This window comes from Zootoca vivipara, chromosome Z1 (genome assembly GCF_965207765.1).
Source record: "Zootoca vivipara chromosome Z1, rZooViv2.hap1.1, whole genome shotgun sequence".
In the NCBI taxonomy this organism is placed as follows: Eukaryota; Metazoa; Chordata; class Lepidosauria; order Squamata; family Lacertidae; genus Zootoca; species Zootoca vivipara.
In genome coordinates, this window is record NC_142583.1 from 39,346,417 (window position 1) to 39,369,686 (window position 23,270).

At 42.1% G+C, this 23,270-nt stretch overlaps 1 protein-coding gene across 4 annotated transcripts in view; it reads right to left on the minus strand.

Annotated features, from left to right (window-relative positions):
• The window catches only part of GAB1 (GRB2 associated binding protein 1), an 89,840-nt gene that overhangs the window by 10,365 nt on the left and 56,205 nt on the right, over window positions 1–23,270 (minus strand). For 3 of the 4 annotated variants that reach the window (XM_035111610.3, XM_035111612.3, XM_088660289.1), the window contains exons 2-6: window positions 17,197–17,491; window positions 13,677–13,890; window positions 10,497–11,098; window positions 7,435–7,520; window positions 6,639–6,945 (exon numbers count right to left, since the gene is read on the minus strand). In XM_035111610.3, coding sequence (XP_034967501.1) covers window positions 6,639–6,945; window positions 7,435–7,520; window positions 10,497–11,098; window positions 13,677–13,890; window positions 17,197–17,491 — 1,504 coding nt within the window. Of the gene's footprint in view, window positions 1–6,638; window positions 6,946–7,434; window positions 7,521–10,496; window positions 11,099–13,105; window positions 13,181–13,676; window positions 13,891–17,196; window positions 17,492–23,270 lie in introns of all 4 variants that reach the window. The other variant, XM_088660290.1, reaches the window with a different exon arrangement.

A 23,270-nucleotide genomic window follows, 5' to 3' on the forward strand; every position in this document is an offset into this window, starting at 1 on the left:
GCATACCCCCTGAAAGGCCATGCACACAGTTTGAAAGTGATCCTAGATTTGGAGCTGACTGAGAAAGTGCAGGGGGCATCGGTGGCCAGAACCACTTTTCAGCACCTTCTGCTGGTATGCCAAGTGCACCTCTATCTGGAGGAGCTGACCTTACAGCAGCAATCCATGCTCTGGTCACATCCAGACTGCTGCAATGCACTCTACGTGGCACCGCCTTCAAAGACGGTTCGGAAACTTCAGCTGGCCCAGAACTGGCCAAAAATGCACATCCAAAATGTATGTGAAGGGTCACAATCTGTAATGGCCAAGTTCATGCTAATTCCTGTAGGAAAATATCTTCTCTGTGTTGCCTTAAATACTGCTCTTTATGCCATAAAGCAATTTTCATCGGGGGTCCCACTGATGACCTTCTTTCACAAGCACTTGGGGAGGACTTGGGTTGATTTCTAAGAACATTTAGCCCTCTGGCTAGGAATTTGGTATTTCCCCCCGATTCTGGTGACATAATCAGCATATATCCTAGTCTGCATCATGCCATCTGGGTTGGTAAGTATTCAGCAGAAATTACCAGGATCATTTTCTTAATTTTTGTTATGACTTTACTGTTTGTTTAATATTACATTTATATCGCACCTTTCCTCCAGTGAGCTCAAGACAAAGTACATAGTCGTCTCCCCATTTTATCTTCACAGGAACCCTGCCAGGTAGGTAATATGCCAGGTAGGTAATCTGGAGAAATAGTGATTGGCCCAAGATTACCCAGAGAGGCTCTTTGATTTGTTTTTTATTAGCCTCTTCATTAATGCTGCCAGATCTTATTGTTTTCATGGTGGTAAAAAAAAAAGCATGCTCCTAGAGGCATGACTATCTTTTCCTGGGTTTTACAGGCAGCATGCAAGTCCTGATACTGGACATAACGTCAATATGTGCTGCTACACATAGTGGAGGGCAGTGGGGGGGGGGGAGAGAGAGAAAGTATCACAGTACCTACTGAACACATGAATTTGGAGAATATGTTTCTGCCAGGGCTTTGGACTAGATGATCCTCAGGGTCCTTCCCAACTCTACAATTATATGATTCTATAAGTCTAACTCAGCTGGGGAGTCCTATACAGGGCAAAAAGGGTCAGCATTTGTAACACGAGCCAGGAAATTCGACTGCATACCGTAATTCGAGGTAGTGGGGAAAGTTTTCAAAGAGCAATAATCATGCTTCGGATTAACCCCATTGGCTACAATGGGGTTGCACTGGATACTGATGCACTTTTGGGATCAGTTTAGTTTTTTGACCCTGTAAACCCACAATGATTTGAGCCCATGCTGTTTATTGGACTGTGTACCAATGTCATCCTGCTCACATTTTAAGAACTGCTTTTGAGGCTTACCCTAGCATGCCTGTCTCCTAGGTTAGTAAGATGGGTGTCTACAAGGGAGATGACCTTCTCTGTGGTGGCCCCATGGCTATGGACTTCCTTCCCCTTGGATTATGTCTAATTTCTATATTGTAGGCTTTTTGCAAGGGCTATAAATAAACAAATAAGTAGATCTGGACTACCATCATGTGCTGGACTACAGGGCCGTCTTAAGCATATCTGGCGCCCTGGTGCAAAGATCGCTCCAGCGTCCCCCCCCCCACCCCGTTTCCCAGCGCGGCTGTCTGGTGGGCGCAGCGCAGCTGCCGTGAACTCAGCAGTGTGGCATCCCCTGGCGGCCCGTAGGGCCGGCCCTGCTGGACTACCACCATGTGGATGTCTCCACTGTCCTGTACGAGAAAGATGATTAGTAATAATAATAATAATAATAATAATAATAATAATAATAATAATATATTATTTATACCCTACCCATCTGGCTGGGTTCCCCCAGCCACTCTGAGCGGCTTCCAACAGAAACATTAAAATATACTAATTCCTTAAACATTAAAAGCCTCCCTAAACAGGGCTGCCTTCAGGTGTCTTCTAAAAATGTGGTAGCTGCTTTCCTTTTTGACATCTGATGGGAGGGCGTTTACAGGGCAGGCGCCACCACTGAGAAGGCCCTCTGCCTGGTTCCCTGCAACTTGGCTTCTCGCAATGAGGGAACCGCCAGAAGGCCCTCGGAACTGGACCTCAGTGTCCTGGCAGAACGATGGGGGTGGAGACGCTCCTTTAGGTATACTGGACCGAGGCTGTTTAGGGCTTTAAAGGTCAGCACCAACACTTTGAACTGTGCTCGGAAACGTAGATCATTATATTGGAAAAGACCACGATTACTTTCCAGCAAAATCAGTCTTCAAATACAAATGAAGCTGTTCCCCAGCTGCAGCAGCCAATGGGACCTCATATGTTCATCTTCTTCACTGCAGGCCATCTCCTTGGCATGCTAAGCTTAGAATCACTTTATGAAACAAAATTCCACGTAGAAAAATGCATGAAAACAGTACGTGATGATCAGACATGCATTACTACTAGATGTGCAGTGTACATGCTCAATGGATGGTGGTAGAAACCTCCTGGTGAGTGCATATTGCATGTTCTGTGCACAGATACTGATTCTGCCTCCGTGGGATGACTATTTGTGGTTCTTGCACTTCCCAGTGTCAGGGTGAAACAGAGCGACTGTGCAAATAATTTAATTTTGCCCCAAATGAGTGGATGTCTGCCACTAAAGATGGGGGGGATGAACTCTGGGGAGAGTGAACTCTCCTACATACCAATGGTATGGAGCTAAACCTGCCTCCTAATCCTACTCCTGACCCCCCCCCCAATTTTTAACATTAATGTGCTGTAAAAAACAACATCACTAAGACAAACTGTGGCCTTCTGGGACCATGCAAATGTATGGGCTCATAGAGAGGAGAGGAGAGGAGAGGAGCTCACAGCCACTTTGCTGCTCTCTGGCCTTTTTTACTCCTGTGCTGCCCTACCCTTAGCAAAGCCGATATTTGCCATCTGAACATCGGTTTCTGGTTAAGTTTTCTCCTTGCTAATTACGAATAAAACTTGTTTTGGAGCAAGAAAGTAACTGCGCCAATCGATTTTCTTTAAATAGGTATCTGTAAAACTGTGGATTACTGCAGTTTAAAACCAAACAAAACCAAACCCAGGAATAATTTCTAATCCCCAAGATGCAGCATTTGTTTACAGAGGACATCCCATTTTAGCTGTTAACAACAATAGACATGACTTCCTTTTGGTGAAGACACATTCACAAACTTGTGCTTGTCTTAGTGTACTTACTGTATCTTATTGTGCTGCACTGTATCAAACCACAGCTTTTAATGCATTTATTGTTGATTTGATTATGCATTGCCATTTTAATTTCCTTGTGAACAGCCTTGCAGATCATTATTATTTGAAATGCAACCATAAATAAAATAAAAGTTAAAAAGAAATGTAGAAGACTTTGTTAGCTCTTCTTTATATCCCATATATTGTCTTGAGGTCCCAAGTCATTCAAGTGGGGAAGAGTCCATTACTTATACTGAACCATGTTAATATCCATGTACATCTGGCTTAAACAGTTTGTGGGTTACAATCTATTCTAGTCTTCTCTACTACAGTAACCTAAAATTCTCAGTCATCTTGAGGGCTACAGAACAGAATATAAAATTTAAATAAAGAAAAAAACAAAACCTTTTCAAAGAGACTTTCAACTCAGTTACCTACTGTTAGATTATTTAACACAGAGAAAAAGCAATGCTCTTTACCAGCCACAGGGAAAAGTTATTTATAAACAGGGTAAATTAAAATTTAGTCAGGAGTTAACCTATAGTATTGGACCCTAAGGTAAGTTGACCTAAAGAAAGTCATGGAAGGAAAGTTCTGTGTTCTCTCTCTCTCTCTCTCTCTCTCTCTCACACACACACACACACACACACACACACACACACACACACACAGGGGGGTGCAGGTTGATGCAAGAAGAATAATGAGAAAGGAGCTTTCCTTCCATGAACTTCCTTAATTAAGCTTCTCTTGATATCCAAGCAAGAGGCACTTTAAAGATCCAACCTAGATATCTCTAGGGCAGAATACTAGACAGCTGTCATTAGTTAAGCAAGTTTAAAGTTTCCTAGCAGTGCTCACAATGTATCACTGCATATGAAATGCTATGTTACTATCTTGACAGAGACAGGTACAGTATATAAACTAAAAAAGCAATGTTACATCATTGTTTTAACACAGCTTCAAAGACAGGGCCACAGAACAAACCCAAGAACCAAACTTGAAAGTGAAATTTATTTTCTGTTTTGCCTTATATAAAGGGGGGGACATATATGCATGTATACTTATATATGAATTTATAGATCTTTTCCAAGCCGGCACGCAACAACTGTATTTTCTCTATGTGTTCAATTTATAAATGCAAAAGTATCAAATTCGGTGCGTGGGGGGAAGACCTCATTCTTCCACCTCCAGCATCAGAGGCCCTATACCTCTGAATACCAGTTGCTGAGGAACAGAATGGTACTGCACTCATGTCCACCTTGTAGACTTCCCCAAAGGCATCTGACTGGCCCCTATGGGGAACAGAATGCCTGTCTAGATGAGCCATCTTCATCCATATGTACTAACAAACGTACAGTATTCCAATTTCTAAGTTCCGATTCCGAAGTTCTAAGCATGGTTTTTTAAACCTGCATTTTGCCATCAAATAGTTTTCTGTACTATTGGCTTACAGCTTAACAACGATCACTATAACAGCATCTCAATATAGCTCTACTGAAGGAAAAGGCCGATAGCAGGATAGACCGCAACAATGCTGAGCCAGAAAGGAAATGCACATTTCAAACAAGATCTTTCTGAGAACTTTGATCTCATCCATCCCTCTAACTGCGAGCACTGTTCTTTTTCATTCTTTGTTACCAAACAATTCAATATGGTTTGTTTTTGTTTTTGTTCCCTTTAACTAATAGATTTTAGATGAATGCCACCCAGTAGTGCTGAGAGGAAACCGGGATTGTCCCAAGCTGAAATCCAATTTGCTAGCAATGCTGCTTGCAACATACCATCACCAACACATGCAAGCTTTGCGAGGTTTAAGCAACAGAAAGCATAATTACCCCAAATGCATAATTCAATATACACAGTGCTGTCAAAAAAACATTCTTGAAATGACATTTATTTTTGACACATATATGCTTAAACATTTGGTGCCTTTTAGTTTTTTAAAAAATTAAAACTTGCTTGCCTCCGTATGGCCATTTCCCCTGTGAATGAGCCACAGTGGGCCTTGGGCTCATTTACTTGCCTCCATCATTTCCCTCAATATGCAGGTCAGGTGTTGGTGTTTAGAAGCTTCTGCTTAGGCCTTTACTTTAATCACAGTTCGCCATGTTAGCTGAATGTTGCTGTAACCAGTAAATATGATTTGTTTTAAAAAAACCCGATTTCAGTCAATTATGGCGTGAATAGAAACTAGCCATACAGTTAATGTTCATCACAGTTTGTTGGTCTGGATGTGATTAAGCAAAAGCAGAAGCCTCTGCACTGCCGCTTCCAGCCACATGGAGAAAGGTATGAGGGTGCAAGCCTGACACTGATTACAACACATTCCTGCTGGTCCACATTACGCTCAAGTAGTGTGATGTGTGAATGCAGCCATTAATTCACAATGCATTACACTGGCCAATGCTGCCAGGTTAGGTAGCCTCTGGTACAGCCTTCCAGAGGGCTCTTCCTCATTTATGGAAACAGCTGTTAACTGGGAGAGGAAGATTCATGAGCCAAATGCAAACAGCTAAGTATTTGACCCTTCAGAAAGGCATATGCGCATAGAAACTCACTACATTTAAATAGACAGTACAGAAAATCTGACGGTCAGCTGCCCCCATGTTGTTTGTAATTCTGAATTATGGATTTTACATGAATGAAAAAGAATGCAAAACTGCTAATACTTAACATATGCCTACCTGCTAAGGTTTTTTTAATGCTATTTTTAAAGCAGCAGCATCTGTATTATGTATGGAATGTAAGAATCCCAGCTATTATATATCCATTATCGCCTGAATGTGTACTTCTGCTAGCCTTACAAAAAAATAAAAATGCTAAAGCAGGAACCTCCAAACGTCGGCCCTCCAGATGTTTTGGACTACAATTCCCATCTTCCCCGACCACTGGTCCTGTTAGCTAGTGATCATGGGAGTTGTAGGCCAAAACATCTGGAGGGCCGCAGTTTGGGGATGCCTGTGCTAAAGTATAAGTGGATTCTAAACACAAATGAAAACACAGGTTCTGATCCAGTCACAGTTTTTTTTTCACCTATGATGAGAAGTTGCAGTACAATCTAGCGATTAATCAAAACAACCGTGAATATATTCAGTGTTGAGGTCTGTGTGTTTTAAAGAAAACTGTAAACTCTTGTTACAGGTAGGTAGCCGTGTTGGTCTGACGTAGTCGAAACAAAAAAAAAATTCCTTCCAGCAGCACCTTAAAGACCAACTAAGTTTTTATTTTTTTTATTCTCATACCAAAATAAAAACTTAGTTGGTCTTTAAGGTGCTGCTGGAAGGAATTTTTTTATTTTGTAAACTCTTAATATTGCTGCTTTAATTTGAAGCAGGATTTTATTCTGTGGAACAAGATGGGTGGGTGGAAGGACAAAACAAGGATCATGAAACACTCAAGAGCGGTTGGCAGTGCATGCCCCTTCCTTACCTTTCCTGTCTGGCTTGAGGTTCCTATCCACTGGTGGTGGTTCACATTCAGCAACAGGGACAGGCCGCCTGGGAGGGGTCTTGGGACTCGACCTAAACCCCATGTGTGCTGGCGGAGGGACTTGCATTCCAAACAGGGAAAAGTCAAAAGTGCCAGGAGTCATCGGCACATAGTTCGTCATTTCCTGGAAAGGTTCAGTAAAACTGCTAGAATGCTGCCGCGGGGGAGAGTTTGGGTTCATGGGGACATAATTTTCATCCAATTCTTCACTTGAAACGCTTCCCACAGTCAATAGGCTTTTGTTTTTCTGGAAACAAAAATGATTCCGACAGCAAGAAATTAAACAACATTCTGAACAGGTGAACAGAATTTAGCGTAACACCTGACCAGACTCAAAACATTTGTGCGTCTTTTCCCCCCTTTTGCAGGTTCAATGGAATTGCTTCACCCCATTTGCATTGTACAAGCTCTAGCCAGGATCTCCACTACATTTTGTCTCTATCTTGTAACTGACTGCCACACAGTCTACAGGTTTTTAGTCAGGTGTGGGGGTGTGTGATGTGAGCTTTGCAGCCTCCCATGTTCTTAACCCCTATCCCCATCACTTACCTCCCCTCCCTCCCAAGACTCAATTGCCTTCCCTGTTGTCTCACACAACACTATGAACTAGCCCACTTATCATATTAAGAACAAAGCATTCTGTGTAGAAGGATTTCACAGCCCTGTCTCCATCCGTATCAAAGTATATATAAGCAGATATGCCTTGTGCCAATGTTGAAAATCAAAACATACTTACAAAGTGGTTATGAAAACCTTCCAATGAGCTTGATCTGTCATTTGGAAATGTCCGTGGAATAAAATAGCAATCTTGAGAACCCATATCTAAAGAAAGGGGAAGAAAGCAAGCATTGTTTTTTCCCTTTTTACACCTGGTGGCATAACACACACCATTAGCTGCAAATAGCACAAGGGAAATTTCCTGGATGCTATCTTGCTGCTGTCTATGTCTGGTTATGCAGTCTGAATGCAAGCCACTACCAATCCTAAAATCTGGAAGTAACGAAAGCACCCAGACCACATGAAATAGAAGAAAGTGAGGAGTAATTTTAAAAAGAGGGAGATCTTACAATAGAGTATGTATTTAAAAAACCAAGAAAGCAAATAACTGTTGTAGTAGTATTACATTTCTTACCGCCATTCACCACAGATTACAGTAGGCTTTTTAAAAATAAATAAATAAAATAGAAATACCAGGAAAGGCAACATTTCACACACAACCATTCTGAAATGCACAGCCCAGCCCAAAGTGATACAAAACTGAACATCTTCATTATGAAAAACCATGTTGACTAGTGATTGGCCAATACATGTGTGTCTTATTGGACAACATTTGGAAACCTCCCCTTACTCCTTCCCGGCCCCATTTGTTCACAGATGACTCTGCCTGCCCCACCCCACCCCACTTTAGATTGCTAACAATTGTTCTATGTTACAGGTAGGTAGCCGTGTTGGTCTATGTGCTGCCTTCTGGCTTCCCCTTGTTCCCCTTCTTAATTCTTTAAACTCACTTTTCACCCTTGGCATTTTTAGCCCCATACCACTCCCCCAGTTTGGCCTTGTGCATTGTCTGAAGGTTTATCCAGAATTTGAATTTTACACAAAACCACACCAAGTAAATTTTAATTAAAATCTTAATTGCTTCAGAAAGCCAGGCCATCACCGAAGCTCTCAAGCGCCTTTACAGAGCCGGGAAATGGCTGAGGGCATCCATGCGTGTTATTTATAAGGTGCGATCATTGCACATGGTGCTTTGCAGATCACACAGTAAACTCTTTGGAGTAGATTATTAAACTGTATAAAGACAAGAAAAATGCAAGGCAAGCAGAAAAGAAGGGAAAATGTAAGAGCTATATATAATGAGTTACGGGTGTGCCATTAGACAACTTCAGTTTATATAAGGTTGGGAAAGTTTATTTTAAAATTGTGGAGGCCATCTTATTAGGTATCTGTGATTGATTCCAGACATCCACAAAGCATAATGTCAACTTCCACTAACTTCTGCAAACTCAGTAAATATTGTTTTAAAAAATCTGTTCAAGTTAAGTACAAAGTAGATCAAGAGTTTTTGAGGTCTATCACGTCCACCAATTTTTTTTGAGGCAGATCCTTAATAAACAACAACAGGGAGCTAAGACAATAATCACAATCTATCCATCTTGAATTTCTAGTTCATCTTAGCAGTTAATGTAGCACATCTTTTCTTTTTTATTTGTTTGTTGCATTTATATACAGTACCACCTTTCCTTCCAAGGAACTCAAAATGCTGTACATGGTTCTCATCCTTCCCATTTCACCCTCACAACAACCCTGTGATGTAGGTTAGGCTGAGAGACTGTGACTGGCCCAAGGTCATTCTTTGAGCTTCATTGGCTGAGTGGGGATTCGAACCTTAGTCTCAGAGCTCACGGTCCAAAACTCTAACCATTACACCACACAGGCACATCATACATCAGCATATTTGTAACATGAATTCAGAGTTGCACTGTCTTGATTCTTGCACAAAGAGATTTCTGCTCACAGGTTCCTGCTTCTCAGTTCCCAAACAATCCCCTATATTTAAGATCTTCACTGCTTTACAAGAAAGGTGAAGTAATTACCTATATGAAAAGTTTTCCCTGGCTGGAAATCATCTTTGTAAAAAAATTAAAATGAATTTCTGGTGATTCAGATTAAGTAAGAAAGGTAAAGATAAAGGACCCCTGGATGATTAAGTCCAATCAAAGGTGACTATGGGGTTGTGATGCTCATCTCTTTTCAGGCCGAGGGAGTCGGCATTTGTCCACAGACAGCTTTCCGGGTCATGTGGCCAGCATGACTAAACCGCTTCTGGCGCAACGGAACAACATGACAGAAACAAGAGAGCACGGAAATGCCCTTTACGTTCCCACCACAGCAGTACCTATTTATCTATTTATCACTGGTGTGCTTTCGAACTGCTAGGTTGGCAGAAGCTGGGACAAAGTTACGGGAGCTCACCCCATTGCGCAGCAGATTCAAACCGCCGACACTGCTGCCCACTCACTCCAGATTAAGTAAGCCAGTGTAGTGGTTAGAATGTTGGACTAGGAACTGATAAATTAGGGTTCAAATCCTCATTCAGCCATGAAGCTCACAGAGTGACCTTGGGCTAGTCACTGCTTCTCAGCCTAACCCACCTCACAGGGTTGTTGTGGGGATTAAATGAGGGGGGAGAGAACAATGCACACTACCTTGAACTCCTTAGAAAAAAGGTGGGATCTGAATACAAGCAAGCAAACACTTGGAAGCCAAAATGAGAGCTTGTGAGTCCACTTAACTATCAGCCAGAGGAAAACATAGCCTGAGTCAATAGGCCTCAACCAATGCAAAGCCATCTCAGAGGTAATTTGCAATGGAGAAAAGAAAGGACTGCTAAATCCTGCAAGTAGCTTTCCCCCTAGAATATCCCTGCTTCCAGCTGTTTTTATCCCTGCAGAGTTCAAAGCCCGTATTTTCAAGATAAACCCAGGTCTGGAACGCTGCAAAGTGTATTAGCAGCTGAAGAAGCACCAGGGAGAAAGCAACTAGGAACGGAAAAGTTAAATACACCTTTCCTGCCCACATCCTCAATGCAAGTTTCCCTCTCTAAAGAGAATATTGAGAATCAGTATGTGGGAACTGAGGTGTGGTTTCTCACAGCTGAAGTGTAATGTGTAGTCCCCCCCCCCAAGAACCAAGATTTCCAGGGCAGTTCTCGCTCGTTTTTTTAGAGAGGCTGAATTTTGGGAGCACCTCAAGGAACATTTGTGTTAAAGCATAGCCAGATGAAAGAACACTAACCTTTACGAAATATATTCAAATCCATGGTGGAAATTGTGTTGCTGCGCGATGGGGGCATTCCGCCAGTAGGGATGCAGTAGCTGCTATCAGTGTCTGAGGAAGTGCGGGAGATACTGCACACCTCCACAGGTGAGCGGTCTGAAGGAAGGTGAGGTTTCGGCGGCCGAGGTGGAGGGACATCTGGAATAGTCTCTAGCTTCGAACTCTGAGCCAATGTTCCTTCTGGGAAAGTTCGTGGAATCTGGTACGTGCTTCCAGGTGTTGGGGGAATGTCATAACTAATAGAGAAAGCCTTCAGTTGTGCATCAAGAGAAGATGCTGCAGGTGGAACACTGAAAACATGTTGCTCTCCATCTGCATCAGTCCCAGAAGGAGATGGCTTCGGTAAAACATCATGCGAATAACTCCTTGGCAAATTATAAAGGCTGCCATCCACAGATACGGAGGCAGCTCTCGGCGGGGGAGAGTCATAGACACTTTGCTGTTGAAAAAACCCATTCACTGCATGCTTGTTCAGCGACTGTACAGATGTTTTATGGGAAGGCACATTATCATTGCAGTCTGTTTCTGAAGAGGCAGTTTTTGTTGAGTCAGACTGTGACCTAAATGCAAGATTTTTTAAAAAAAGAAAAGAAAAGAATTTCTTGGCATATCCCAAGTTTATTACAGGAACTTTTGCACATTTTGCAAAATAATCAGCTGAAAACAGTGAATCACAACTGTAAACTATAAATAATAGTTAGATTTTATGTGAATCACATTCATGCACCTATAACATATGGACTCTTTACACTAGTAGAGGAAGTTTCTTTTTGTGTTAAAAAGGGTGAAATCACAGAGGCTGCATATGCGTACATGTCGATCTCATTCTAATGTTTGGATCCAAAGGGTAGCTTCACGGTGATGCTCTATAATTCTGCATGGTACACTGCTAAAGTATTAGTTCCTATCTGTCTTGTAGATTTCGGGTGGGAAGGGTATTATAGTTGGGGTGGAGGGCCAAAAACCACACAAGTTGAAGATGAATCAGGTGACCATTTCCTAAATTAATATTTGCAAAGCTGGTTACAGTCAAAATGTGAGGATAATTTGGAACATGTTGGTTAAGTCTTAAGTTCACCACCCTGGGCTCTTTTGGGATAAAGGGCGGGATATAAATTGAATAGATGAATAAATGTTAGGTACTATTTTTAGTCACAATATACACCCTAAATAACTGAACAAGATTTTTTTTTCAATTTTGAAGTATGCTCATCAGTCATTTCAACTGTGAGATTTTTGATTTCAGTTTGAGAGCTTCAGTTTCATCCTTTTTATTTAAATACTGTTTGTTTTTTAAAGCAAGCAAGCTTGATGTTATAATAAGGGGAAACCCTGTTAAGATGAGACAGGAACTGAGACGATTTGCAAATTGTAACCCATTGCTACATGCAGCATTGATTGCATTTTGTGGCCATTCATAAAACCACTATATAACACATAGAGAGAAGATGTTTATGTTCTAAAATCAGCAAGCCTATCTTGCTCACAGAGCAGGGAATAAAAAGTGAAAAAGCCTGTATACTTAAAGAAGGCTGAGGCATGAAATGCTTGAATTTGTTGACACAGGGCTGCACTGGCACATCACAGGGATGCTAACCCTTGGCACTCCAAGAGTTGGTGGACTACAACTTACATCATCCTTTCATGAGGCCATGCTGGTTGGAGCTGATAAGAGCTAGGAGTCCAATGACATCAGGAGGGTCACAGGTTAGCCAGCCATGCAGTGTACCATACTTAATGTTTCCCCTCAAACATGTGGCTGGGCTCCTGCTTCACTCCTCCCTGGAGCTCAACCACGCCCCCTGAGTTGCAGTTACTTCCAAACTAGGAATTGTGAATTGCTTCATTCCAAACGAACCGTGATGTGGAGCCAAGGCTTTTTATTGGCTTAGCAATCATAATTGGCTTGGCACGGAAAAACCACAGTCCCCATGTGGAAGTAACATTAAGCCAGGGGTCGTGTTTCTCCGACATGCTAATGGGGAGGAGCAATATGCAAGCCGCCTCAAACTCCACAGTGGAGCATTAACTATGGTTTACTATGACATGCTAACTGGCACGGTATGAGTAGCATGGCTACCTGTCATTTGGGGCTGGGCTGGGAATGCAGCTGTTGGACTTTCCTCAGGGGAAAGAAAAAAAAGAGCAGAAAACAAAGAATGCAGGGCAGCCACAGCATTCTTCAGTTATGCATAATAATAATAATAATAATAATAATAATAATAATAATAATAATAATACCCTGCTCATCTGACTGGGTTGCCCCAGCCACTCTGGGCAGTTTCCAACATAATATACAAAAACACCTCCAATGCTTCTTCTTTGAATCATTTTTAAAAGCACCCCTCCAAAAAAAAAAATGCCCACAAAAGCACAAAACAGCTTCGCACACTGAAACACGATCCTTTTTGTACGCTTAGATCCTCCAGGTGGTAATTATTTGCATTGCTTATTAAAATTTCACAGCACAACGTGCATCACACACACACTGAAATTGATTCAGGCAAGTTATAGCTTTGAGGTTAAAGTCTAAACACAAGATCCCAAACAATTCACATTACACTCACTGCAAGGGAATCTTTTTACTTTCAAAATCCTCCAGCAGTAAATACTCCTCCCCTTCTTCCGAGATTATGTATGAGCTGGTTTACAAGTGCATGATAAAAATTGAGAGAGGTCAGCAACACAAACTATTTTGAACAAAAAGCAACCTAGTTCTAGGAAAAATCATGGATAAATTTTGTTGTTGTTTTTTCCAAAAAGTGTACCGATGTTAAGATAGGTAAGTAATTTGAAGGTTCGTAGCATCTTGACCATGGTGTGCTATAGGGAGTAAATTAAGTGCACAATAAACCCAGTGAAATAAATTGGTTTAAATACGCACTTATCCATTTGTCAGACAGGAGCCATGTTTTGTGAGGGGTTTTTTAAAGGACCAAATAATATAGTAATGTTAATACATCATCACTGTCAATGGTTAGATGGCAACACTAAGTCTGTCCAAGACTGATGAGCATCAAATGCCACTGCAAGTGGAGGAGATAGGCTTTTGCAAGACATGTTCAAACTGCAACAGCAGCAGCCAATGTCGGATTTGTCATCATAAGCACTTTTATGAGGAAGGAAGTTAACATTTACCTTGTGGGTTCAGGCTTCTTGCTCTGACAGTTAATTAGTAACAGGTAGTCTTGTGGATCTTCTTGACTTGAGGCAGACTCTGATGGTGGGATGTTAATTAGCTGGTACGGAGGAGGTAGGGATGGTTCTGCTTGCACAGATGGCAGGGAAGTGTTGACAGCCGAGGGCAATTCGGCAGGCGCCTGTAGAGAACTGCCAGGTAGCTTCACAGCATCTACAAATGCAAAAAGCATGCAGCAGCATTCAATCCTTGCTTAATTGCATTCAAGCCTCTTTAAATCAGAGCCAATTGAGGCCTTTGAAAAATCAATTAATCATGAGATGCTCAGTCAATTAATGTGATTTGCATTTGAATAAATGCTACATTACTAACGGGGGGGGGGGGAATGGCATTACAAGCCTGTAATGTAGCCTGCTGTTAATATCCTCATACTGGGGTGGATGCAACAAGTGCCCCTTGTTGGAAGGAGTGGTGGCCTGTTCCCTGAAACACCCCCTTTCCTGCCAGTGGGTTGATCCAAAGTTCCATTCAAAGCAACAGCACGGCATGACTAGCCAAGCCATGTAAGCCCCCCCCCTTCAATGGTCTCTTCCATCAGAAATTCAGTCCAGTTGGGGGAAATGTGTATGCCCTACTCATCATCTTGCCAGTTTCACTATGCAGCTGCTGCTCCTTTCTTCCACTCTTCTTCTTGTCAGTTGGGAGAAGGGTCTAATCCTGTTTTAAAGCAGTGTAAATTGGTGGCCATCGGCACATCTTGTGGTAATCAATTCCATAGTTTAACTACCTGCCTTGCGCTGGGGGATACAAATTACCTGTCTTGAGGTGAGAACAGCTAGACCCAACCACTAACATGGGTCAAGAGTTGTGTCTGACTTCTTACTGTTTCAAATGTGTCCCTTGGTGAATCTGCATGCTAAATTTTAACATCAGAAAGCCACAGCAAATAACCCCTGAAGACCTTTCAGAATAGCAAAATATTCATTTCTCTCTCTTTAAGAAGCACACCCCTATGTTGGTGTAGCATGCTTGTTAGGATCTCTTACTTGTGAGTAGGACCCTGGTAAAGACACATGCCTGACTGGCATGTTCTCTCCCTCCTGGTCCATCGTTCGGGAGCTTCAAAAGCTTTCTCCAGCCCGAACATCACAGTGACTGATGCCAACTGACATCAGCACACTTGCGGATCTGCAGAGTTTGCACAGTTGCGTAACAGAACTCAGTAGCACAGCATTTGGCTAATCTACGTTTATTTACATATAAACACACACGGAGCACTGCAACATGGCTCCCTCTCTCTCTAGCATCAGACAGCAAAGAGAAACAAAGAACAATAGTCCCACTTCACGGAACACCGTAACACAAACATCCTGTCTCCGTCACTTCCCACTTCCCACTCTGTGGAATGTAAACATATATAATCATGTGATAGACAACAATCCCATGACTGCAGCACAGGGAATGAATCTCCAACAATACACATAAACTGGATCTTTCCCAATACCCAGCTTTACATGAGCAGAAAATTACCACCAACCTTTTGAGAAATAATAAATACTTTAAAGGCAGCGTGAACATTTTTAGATACCAGCTCTACCCCTCCACAATGATAAGACCTTAAGCAATGTCAGATTCAGACACAGAGATGGAGGCACACTTCACAAAATATGGGAAGAGGCAATGGAAAGTGATGAATCAGCTACAAACAAAATTGTCTTGCAGTGATTGTCTTGCAGTGCAACTCGTTTTCAGGAATGAGTCACTTAGGACATCTGTATAGAAGCAAAACAATCCGACTGCACTTCAATTTGATACCAAGTAGAAAATGTGCAGATACAATGGCAATGGACATTAAGTGATTAGCTTACAAAGGAGCATGGGAAATTATTCCCAGAAGGTGTTTTGTCTGCAAGCTGTAAACCATGCAAATTCAGAGCACATCCAAAGCAGGGAGTACATCTGAATCACATGCATCTATTTTGATTAAAAGCCCTCGCGTTATTTTGTACAACACTGTGAACATTTGTACAGGCAACTTCCTACATCTCTTTTATCCTACATTCAATATCACTTTGTATCCTGTAAGTTAATAAAGAGGCAGAGTCTACACACGCAGTGAACTAGGGGTAGGAATGAGGTGGCAGAACAGACTCTACTGCCTCAAGACGTGTGGATGATGCCAGTTTCAAATCCTCCTCCACACTGAAAATGTGTGTTCATAGGATCTTTCAAAACAATCTGAGAAGCGAACATGCAATTGGTGTGGACGCATGGGCTCCTGGAAATCAGCTGGCAGGTGCTTTGCGCCTCCCTTTTTGCTGCCTGTGGCCATTTGACCTAAGCCAAGGTTTGACTTAATGTGTTGTACAAACCGGAACTCACGGTTAAGCTCTGTCCTCACTAACCATGAGCTATAGCCAAGGCTTGTTCCTGGTCACACCTTGTGGTTAGTCTGGAGAGAGCATAACCCTAAGTCCCATTTCAGAGGACTTGGGGAGCATATGCATTTGTCCTAAGCCAAGGTTTGGTTTAATGCGACAACTGAACCAGGAGCCATCCTACACTATAGCTCCAGACATGCACTGGAGCTTCTTCTTCCTCTCCTCTCCCCTCCAGCTCCCCACAGGTCTTTAAAATTAGCTCCAGAGGACACACCAGAGCAGATATTAAGGGAACATAGGAGAAGAAGTCCCAGTGCACCAGCAGAACCCTTCTATCTTAGCTTCCAAGCATTAATGGTGAAATGGGGGCAATGCGACATCTTGGAGACATTGATGGTGCATTAATACAAGCCAGCTAGACATTCCTCGTGTTAAAAGTGCCATTACATGGTTCAAGACATGCTGGGAAAGTCAGAATAGTCAGTGAATAAATTCTATTTCATCTCTATGAACTAACAGCAGGGGGTAGCTGTTGAGATCCTTGGGGAATTTTGCAATGGTAGGTAACAAATACTAAGTCAGGTTCCATTAATTATTATTATTTTATTGCTGTGTGCTAAAAGATCTGCTTTTCTGTGGCCACTGTTCCACTTAACCACAGTCTGGCAAGTCAACCCCACTGCTCAAGCTGCAACCAAGCTTTAGCTGTTCAGCTAGCTTATTACAACCACAAATATATATGTTTAAATCCACAGCCAGACAAATTATAAAAGCTCGTAACTAGCCACTATGCAAATACTGTCCTAAAAATATTCAAGCCTATAATACCAAATACAGAACCTTTCTATTTTGCCTCCAAAAAGGCAATGCCTTCTAGAGAAACATACAAAAATGTGGCTTTATATAGTGTAAAGAATTCAAAACACAACTTTTCAGTTGTTGACCGTGTCTGGTCTGCGTGATGACCCAATATTTGCAAACTTCCAAACACTGTGCTGTTTTTTTTTTAAACAAGCAAACACAGCACAGCAGACATCTGCACTGCCTTGCAATTGTCTCATAGAGTGCTTTGGTATTCCTAGGGGAAAAGAATACAAATTAAATGCTGGGGGAGGCGGAACCAAGGGGGGAATCCTACCTTCTTCAGTAGCGTTGAACCCACAGATTTCACAAATACATTGAACCCACTTATTCATCTCCTCTTCACTGTCGGCAACCAAGTAGAAGACTCTGTCTATTGTGTTGATGTCAAAAATATAGCTGTTTTCAAATTCTTTTTTGTTAAATGTCAATCCAGCATCCACTTGTTGACACAAGTTCAAGTCAATGATACGAATTGGTTTCTTGGCATGGTCGTTTTTGTAGTATTCCAACACATCTGGATCCCCTGTCAGTCGACCACTGCGGAGAACAAACCATCTCCTCTTCCATGCCTAGAGAAGGGAAGGCAAAAAAGATTCAGGCAATTCATATTTTATACCAGTGCATTACTCAGCCAGCGCTGGACACAATAAACAGTTTTGCAAAATATTCAAAGCTGTAAAATTGTATCTTAGACCAAAGTTCTGGAAATCTTAAATATCACGAATTATTATTTAGTTCACTAAACCTCCACTAAAAGGGACAGCAGAGGCACATGACAACAGAGGAAAAAGGAGGCACATGGTTGGTCCAGAGTGCAATCTGTTACTAAGAAACTCAGTTCGACTGGAACTCTGCACATGCCCCGAGACATCGATCCAGTTCACATGTAACACTAAGCAAAGCCATAGCTAACCATCAAGGAGCAATCATATGGGTAAGCAAAAAACAAACCATATCTTCAGCATGCAAACTATGGGGGTCAGGTGTGCAGCCAACTCTAAGCCAAACAATGATTTAGCTCCTGATAGCACAGTTGATGTAGAGATCCAGACAGGGGCCACAATTTCCCCTCTGTGCTCACTTGTCATGCCAAGCCATAGTTTGGTTGAGCAGTACGTGAGTACTGTGGACAATCAGTGCAAGACGATAAGAGAAAACTGTGGCAGTTCAAGTTTAGTCCCATCATGGGAAGCTCTAGTGGCTTCTACAAATATCTCTACAGTAGCTGCTGCACAGGAGAATTTCCCTGCAAGAACTGGTATGCACAATCAATCATGAAAGCCTAATTGCACCACCCCTCCCCACCCCAATATCTCAGCAACATAAATTCAAACAACATTAATCACTTCTAGGACACCTTCCAGCAAGCACCTACGTCTGCTAATTGAATTAAGTCAAAATTTACAGTAAGCCTAACTTTGAATGGGAAATGCCTCCACCTCTCCCCACAAAAGGAATCTCAGTCACCAGTTTGGACAAAGACTCTTCGTGACATCCCTGCCACTATGCAGCAGGAAACTTGCGTTGATAAGCTTGGTAATGACTCAGCAACTGAATTAATTAGCTTCCAATGTTCCCCTCCATCTTGCTTTGTCCCTAACTAACTGTCTTTTGTCTTAAGAGTGACTACTTCCCTCAGGAAGTCCTGTCCCCTCACTTCCCACTTTGTTCAGTCTTCTGGCCAGGAACGTTGCTCCACAAGTTAAGTGTTTCTCCCATGAGACTGCCCCATTCACCACACTTTGCCTAGTCTACTTGCCGTCAAGGATCCGCATGGGAGCAGACCTCCTCCCTGCCTCTTCTCCTTGTCTGGTGGTTTAGGCAGGAACTTTAAGGGAACGCAAGTTTCACGTGCTCTCTGGATAATAATAATAATAATAATAATAATAATAATAATAATAATATATTATTTATACCCCGCCCATCTGGCCGGGTTCCCCCAGCCACTCTGGGCGGCTTCCAACAAAACAAATTCTAAAATACAGAAATCCATCAAACATTAAAATACAGAAATCCATTAAACATTAAAAGCTTCCCTAAACAGGGCTGCCTTGTTTGTATTTTAAAATCCTATTTGGCTGAGTGTTCCAAGGACATCAGAGTGCATGCTTGGGATCTCTAGAAAGCCTCCCCTTCTTTCTCTGGGACAAATAGTGTTTGGCATGTTATTCCTCTCACTTCTCTCCACCTGCTTCATTTCTTAAATCTTGCCATCTTTCTGCCCTCCCATGGTCATTTGCATTTGATCGTTCATCCTACTGGCATGCCTTGGCCTCCTCTGCGCACTGCAACATCCCTGACAATGCTTCTCACTTCTTACACGACAGCAGCCATTAGACTCCCTGCCTCCATCTTTTGCTGTCTCTAAGATAGTAAGTGTCAACTACTGGTTCAGGCCATGTGGGTTTGGATAGCCTGCATATAGTTTTTTTAACAACCAACCCAGCTTGCAATTCTGTAATAGTGCATTTGTTGCGTCAAACCACAAATCAAATTACTCACTCACCACAATTTTGGCACACAAATAAGTAATTATTATTGTGTTTAACTTCAAACTGGGACTGAGTTGTATTTGCTAATTCCCCCAAGTGATTGAAAGTGTAGGTACAGTGCAATAACCTCTGTGACATATAGTAAACTTTGGAACAAAGATTTCAAATATCATACCTTCATGGTTGCACTTTTAAACACATGTGTTCATGTAACATGAACCAGGACATGTGTAGGCTTGGTAACAACAATCCCAATAGGTAACTGGCAGCTCTAAGTAGCATGCTAGCTAAACTCACAACTGCAATACAAAATGCAAAATTCACAATTCTGGAATTCTGAATGAAGACAAGAATGAAAAGTCTTCCTCTTCTAGACTATAATTTACATGACCACATACTATCATTGGAGCTCTCATTGTGGTGCTGCTAGACAAACTCCTGTGTCACCCAGGCAATTCTTCAGTTTGCTTGGAACAGAGATGGCAACTTGGCACAGCCTCTATTAAACAGCTTTGAAGCAGAAGTTCCAGTACAACCCATATTTGTGCAGTTTATAATCCAAATACTTGTTTAACTTCCAATTATGTGGCTTTTGGGGGGTGGAAAGGAGAGGGGGAGATGCCTACAGGCAGAAAAAAAAAATCTGATCTGGGTAGAGAGTACATCCAAGGAAGGGTTGCTCTCTACTGAGACCAAAAAACCAGAATTGCCACTAACAACAGCAAAGGAGGAGGGTCACTCCATCAAACAGCTTCCTGTGAGGATTCCAATGCTGTTCCAGTGCAGAAGGAACAGCCCTGTCCCTCCTGACCCAGAAGTTGTTACCTGCCCCACTTCCAGATCTGATTGGGGAGGTCATTTTTATGTGGAGGGGCCTGAGTTTGCTTTCCCCCTCCACACCCTTCTAATACATGAACAAAACTGTTAATAAGACAGGAGTGTTCTAATAAAGAATGCTGTAAGTCCTATGTGGTTGGTATACTCTTAATAATGATCAAGTTCTTTGGGTTGTGTAAAAAATGCCAAAGGGGAAGAAGGGGGGGGATATACAATACAGAATAAAATGCTGCACAAAGCCGAGCAATTTGTTTAATGATGTGGTTGCAACACACCAAATGCAGGTAATTTGGAGGTTTACTTCCTAATCCTGCACATTCATGAGTTGAAATCGCCTCTGTATTTCAGCGCTAACAGAGACCCAATTCAACATGGAGGGTAAAATACAACTCTCACTGGAGCCAGTTTCATAAACTGATAATCCAAACAGACCTTCTTTTTAGCCTAGCATGCCACAAAGCACCAAGTATCTGAAACAGTGACTTTAGACCATTAACACCTGCTTCTGTGCCCCCTCCCCTTATCTACCCAGAAGATTTCTTTTTCCACATAGTGAAAATGGAAATGTTTATTTCAGTTGCATAATGAGTCACTCACACTGAAACTGGCACAGACTATCATCCGAAACAAAAGCAATTCCATAAACTACACACTAATAAGGCAGACACAAAGCTTCTCTGGATTATAGCACAAAAGCACAATTTAGCAGCAGAATAAAGCTTGAAGCTAGACAAGAGAACTGACATCAGCACGCGTGCTAATCATAGTACAAAGGCCCTTCTATGTTTTGTCAAACTGAAAAGGGAACCCACATAAATCACTCTTTGTTATCTGAAAATATCTGGGATTCTTGAAGCGTGTTCTATTTTTAACATTTTAGTGTTGGCTGCCTGGTGGAAGCTCTACATTGCCTTACTGAGAAGTGCTTCAGAAGCCCATGCTACACAACAGAAGTTAAGGAGTACAGCTTTGGGAGGTACTTTCCAAACCAAAAACATTTGGGTTGTTCCCAAACAGAATTCTTACAAAGTTTATACATTCATTCGCCCATGCAGAGAAAAATCCACTTACGTTTTGCAACTGGGACACCTGATGTTGAAACTGAAAGAGCATGTTCAGAAAGGCTAAATAGATCTTTGCTTACAGAACTGTTACTACAATAAGCAAATGTTAACTTTTCGTCCAAGACAGAGAAATGAAACAGCTTAATCCAAACCATAATTAGTGTTTGTATTGCATGGATGTTACACCACCAGCCCTAAAACTGAGGATCAGAATGTTGATCAGTGAAGACAAAAGGGACAAAAGCTCTGAGGAGGAATGGGCTACAACCAAAACAATTTACAGCACAGTAGCATGTATGAATTTTAAAAGATGATGCTGTTAAGGTGCTACACCCAATATGCCAGCAAGTTTGGAAAACTCAGCAATGGCCAGAGGATTGGAGAAGATCAGTCTACATCCCAATTCCAAAGAAGGGCAGTGCCAAAGAATGCTCCAACTACCGCACAATTGCGCTCATTTCACACGCTAGCAAGGTTATGCTTAAAATTCTACAAGGCAGGCTTAGGCAGTATGTGGACCGAGAACTCCCAGAAGTGCAAGCTGGATTTGGAAGGGCAGAGGAACCAGAGACCAGATAGCAAACATGTGCTGGATTATGGAGAAAGCTAGAGAGTTCCAGAAAAACGTCTACTTCTGCTTCATTGACTATGCAAAAGCCTTTGACTGTGTTGACCACAGCAAACTATGGCAAGTTCTTAAAGAAATCGGAGTGCCTGATCACCTCATCTGTCTCCTGAGAAATCTCTATGTGGGACAAGAAGCTACAGTTAGAACTGGATATGGAACAACTGAGTGGTTCAAAATTGGGAAAGGAGTACGACAAGGTTGTATATTGTCTCCCTGCTTATTTAACTTATATGCAGAATTCATCATGCGAAAGGCTGGACTAGATGAATCCCAAACCGGAATTAAGATTGCCGGAAGAAATATCAACAACCTCAGATATGCAGATGACACAACCTTGATGGCAGAAAGCGAGGAGGAATTAAAGAACCTTTTAATGAGGGTGAAAGAGGAGAGCGCAAAATATGGTCTGAAGCTCAACATCAAAAAAACCAAGATCATGGCCACTGGTCCCATCACCTCCTGGCAAATAGAAGGGGAAGAAATGGAGGCAGTGAGAGATTTTACCTTCTTGGGCTCCTTGATCACTGCAGATGGTGACAGCAGTCACGAAATTAAAAGACGCCTGCTTCTTGGGAGAAAAGCAATGACAAACCTAGACAGCATCTTAAAAAGCAGAGACATCACCTTGCCTACAAAGGTCCGTATAGTTAAAGCTATGGTTTTCCCAGTAGTGATGTATGGAAGTGAGAGCTGGACCATAAAGAAGGCTGATCGCCGAAGAATTGATGCTTTTGAATTATGGTGCTGGAGGAGACTCTTGAGAGTCCCATGGACTGCAAGAAGATCAAACCTATCCATTCTTAAGGAAATCAGCCCTGAGTGCTCCCTGGAAGGACAGATCGTGAAGCTGAGGCTCCAATACTTTGGCCACCTCATGAGAAGAGAAGAATCCTTGGAAAAGACCCTGATGTTGGGAAAGATTGAGGGCACTAGGAGAAGGGGACGTCAGAGGACAAGATGGTTGGACAGTGTTGTTGGGCAAAATACGCACCAACCGAGTGGCAACAGCGGCAGGGTTGACGAAATAACAAAGTCGTCTTCAGTATCTTTGCTTGCTTTTATTTACAATTATATACAACACACTCCTCTACTCCTTTCCTCTCATTTTACAATACATCACCACCACACCCATGAACCATTTGCTTAAATACAGAATTCAAAATAGTCAATTACCCAATCACATTACAGTAAGCAAACTCTACCTTCAATTATTCAAATTAGCAAAAGCTCACAGGTGTGCTATCATTCAGATCAAGGTTACAAACACACATCTCTGTGTAGCACCATTGACCACATCAGTCTTAAAGGAAAAACCTAACAAGTGTTC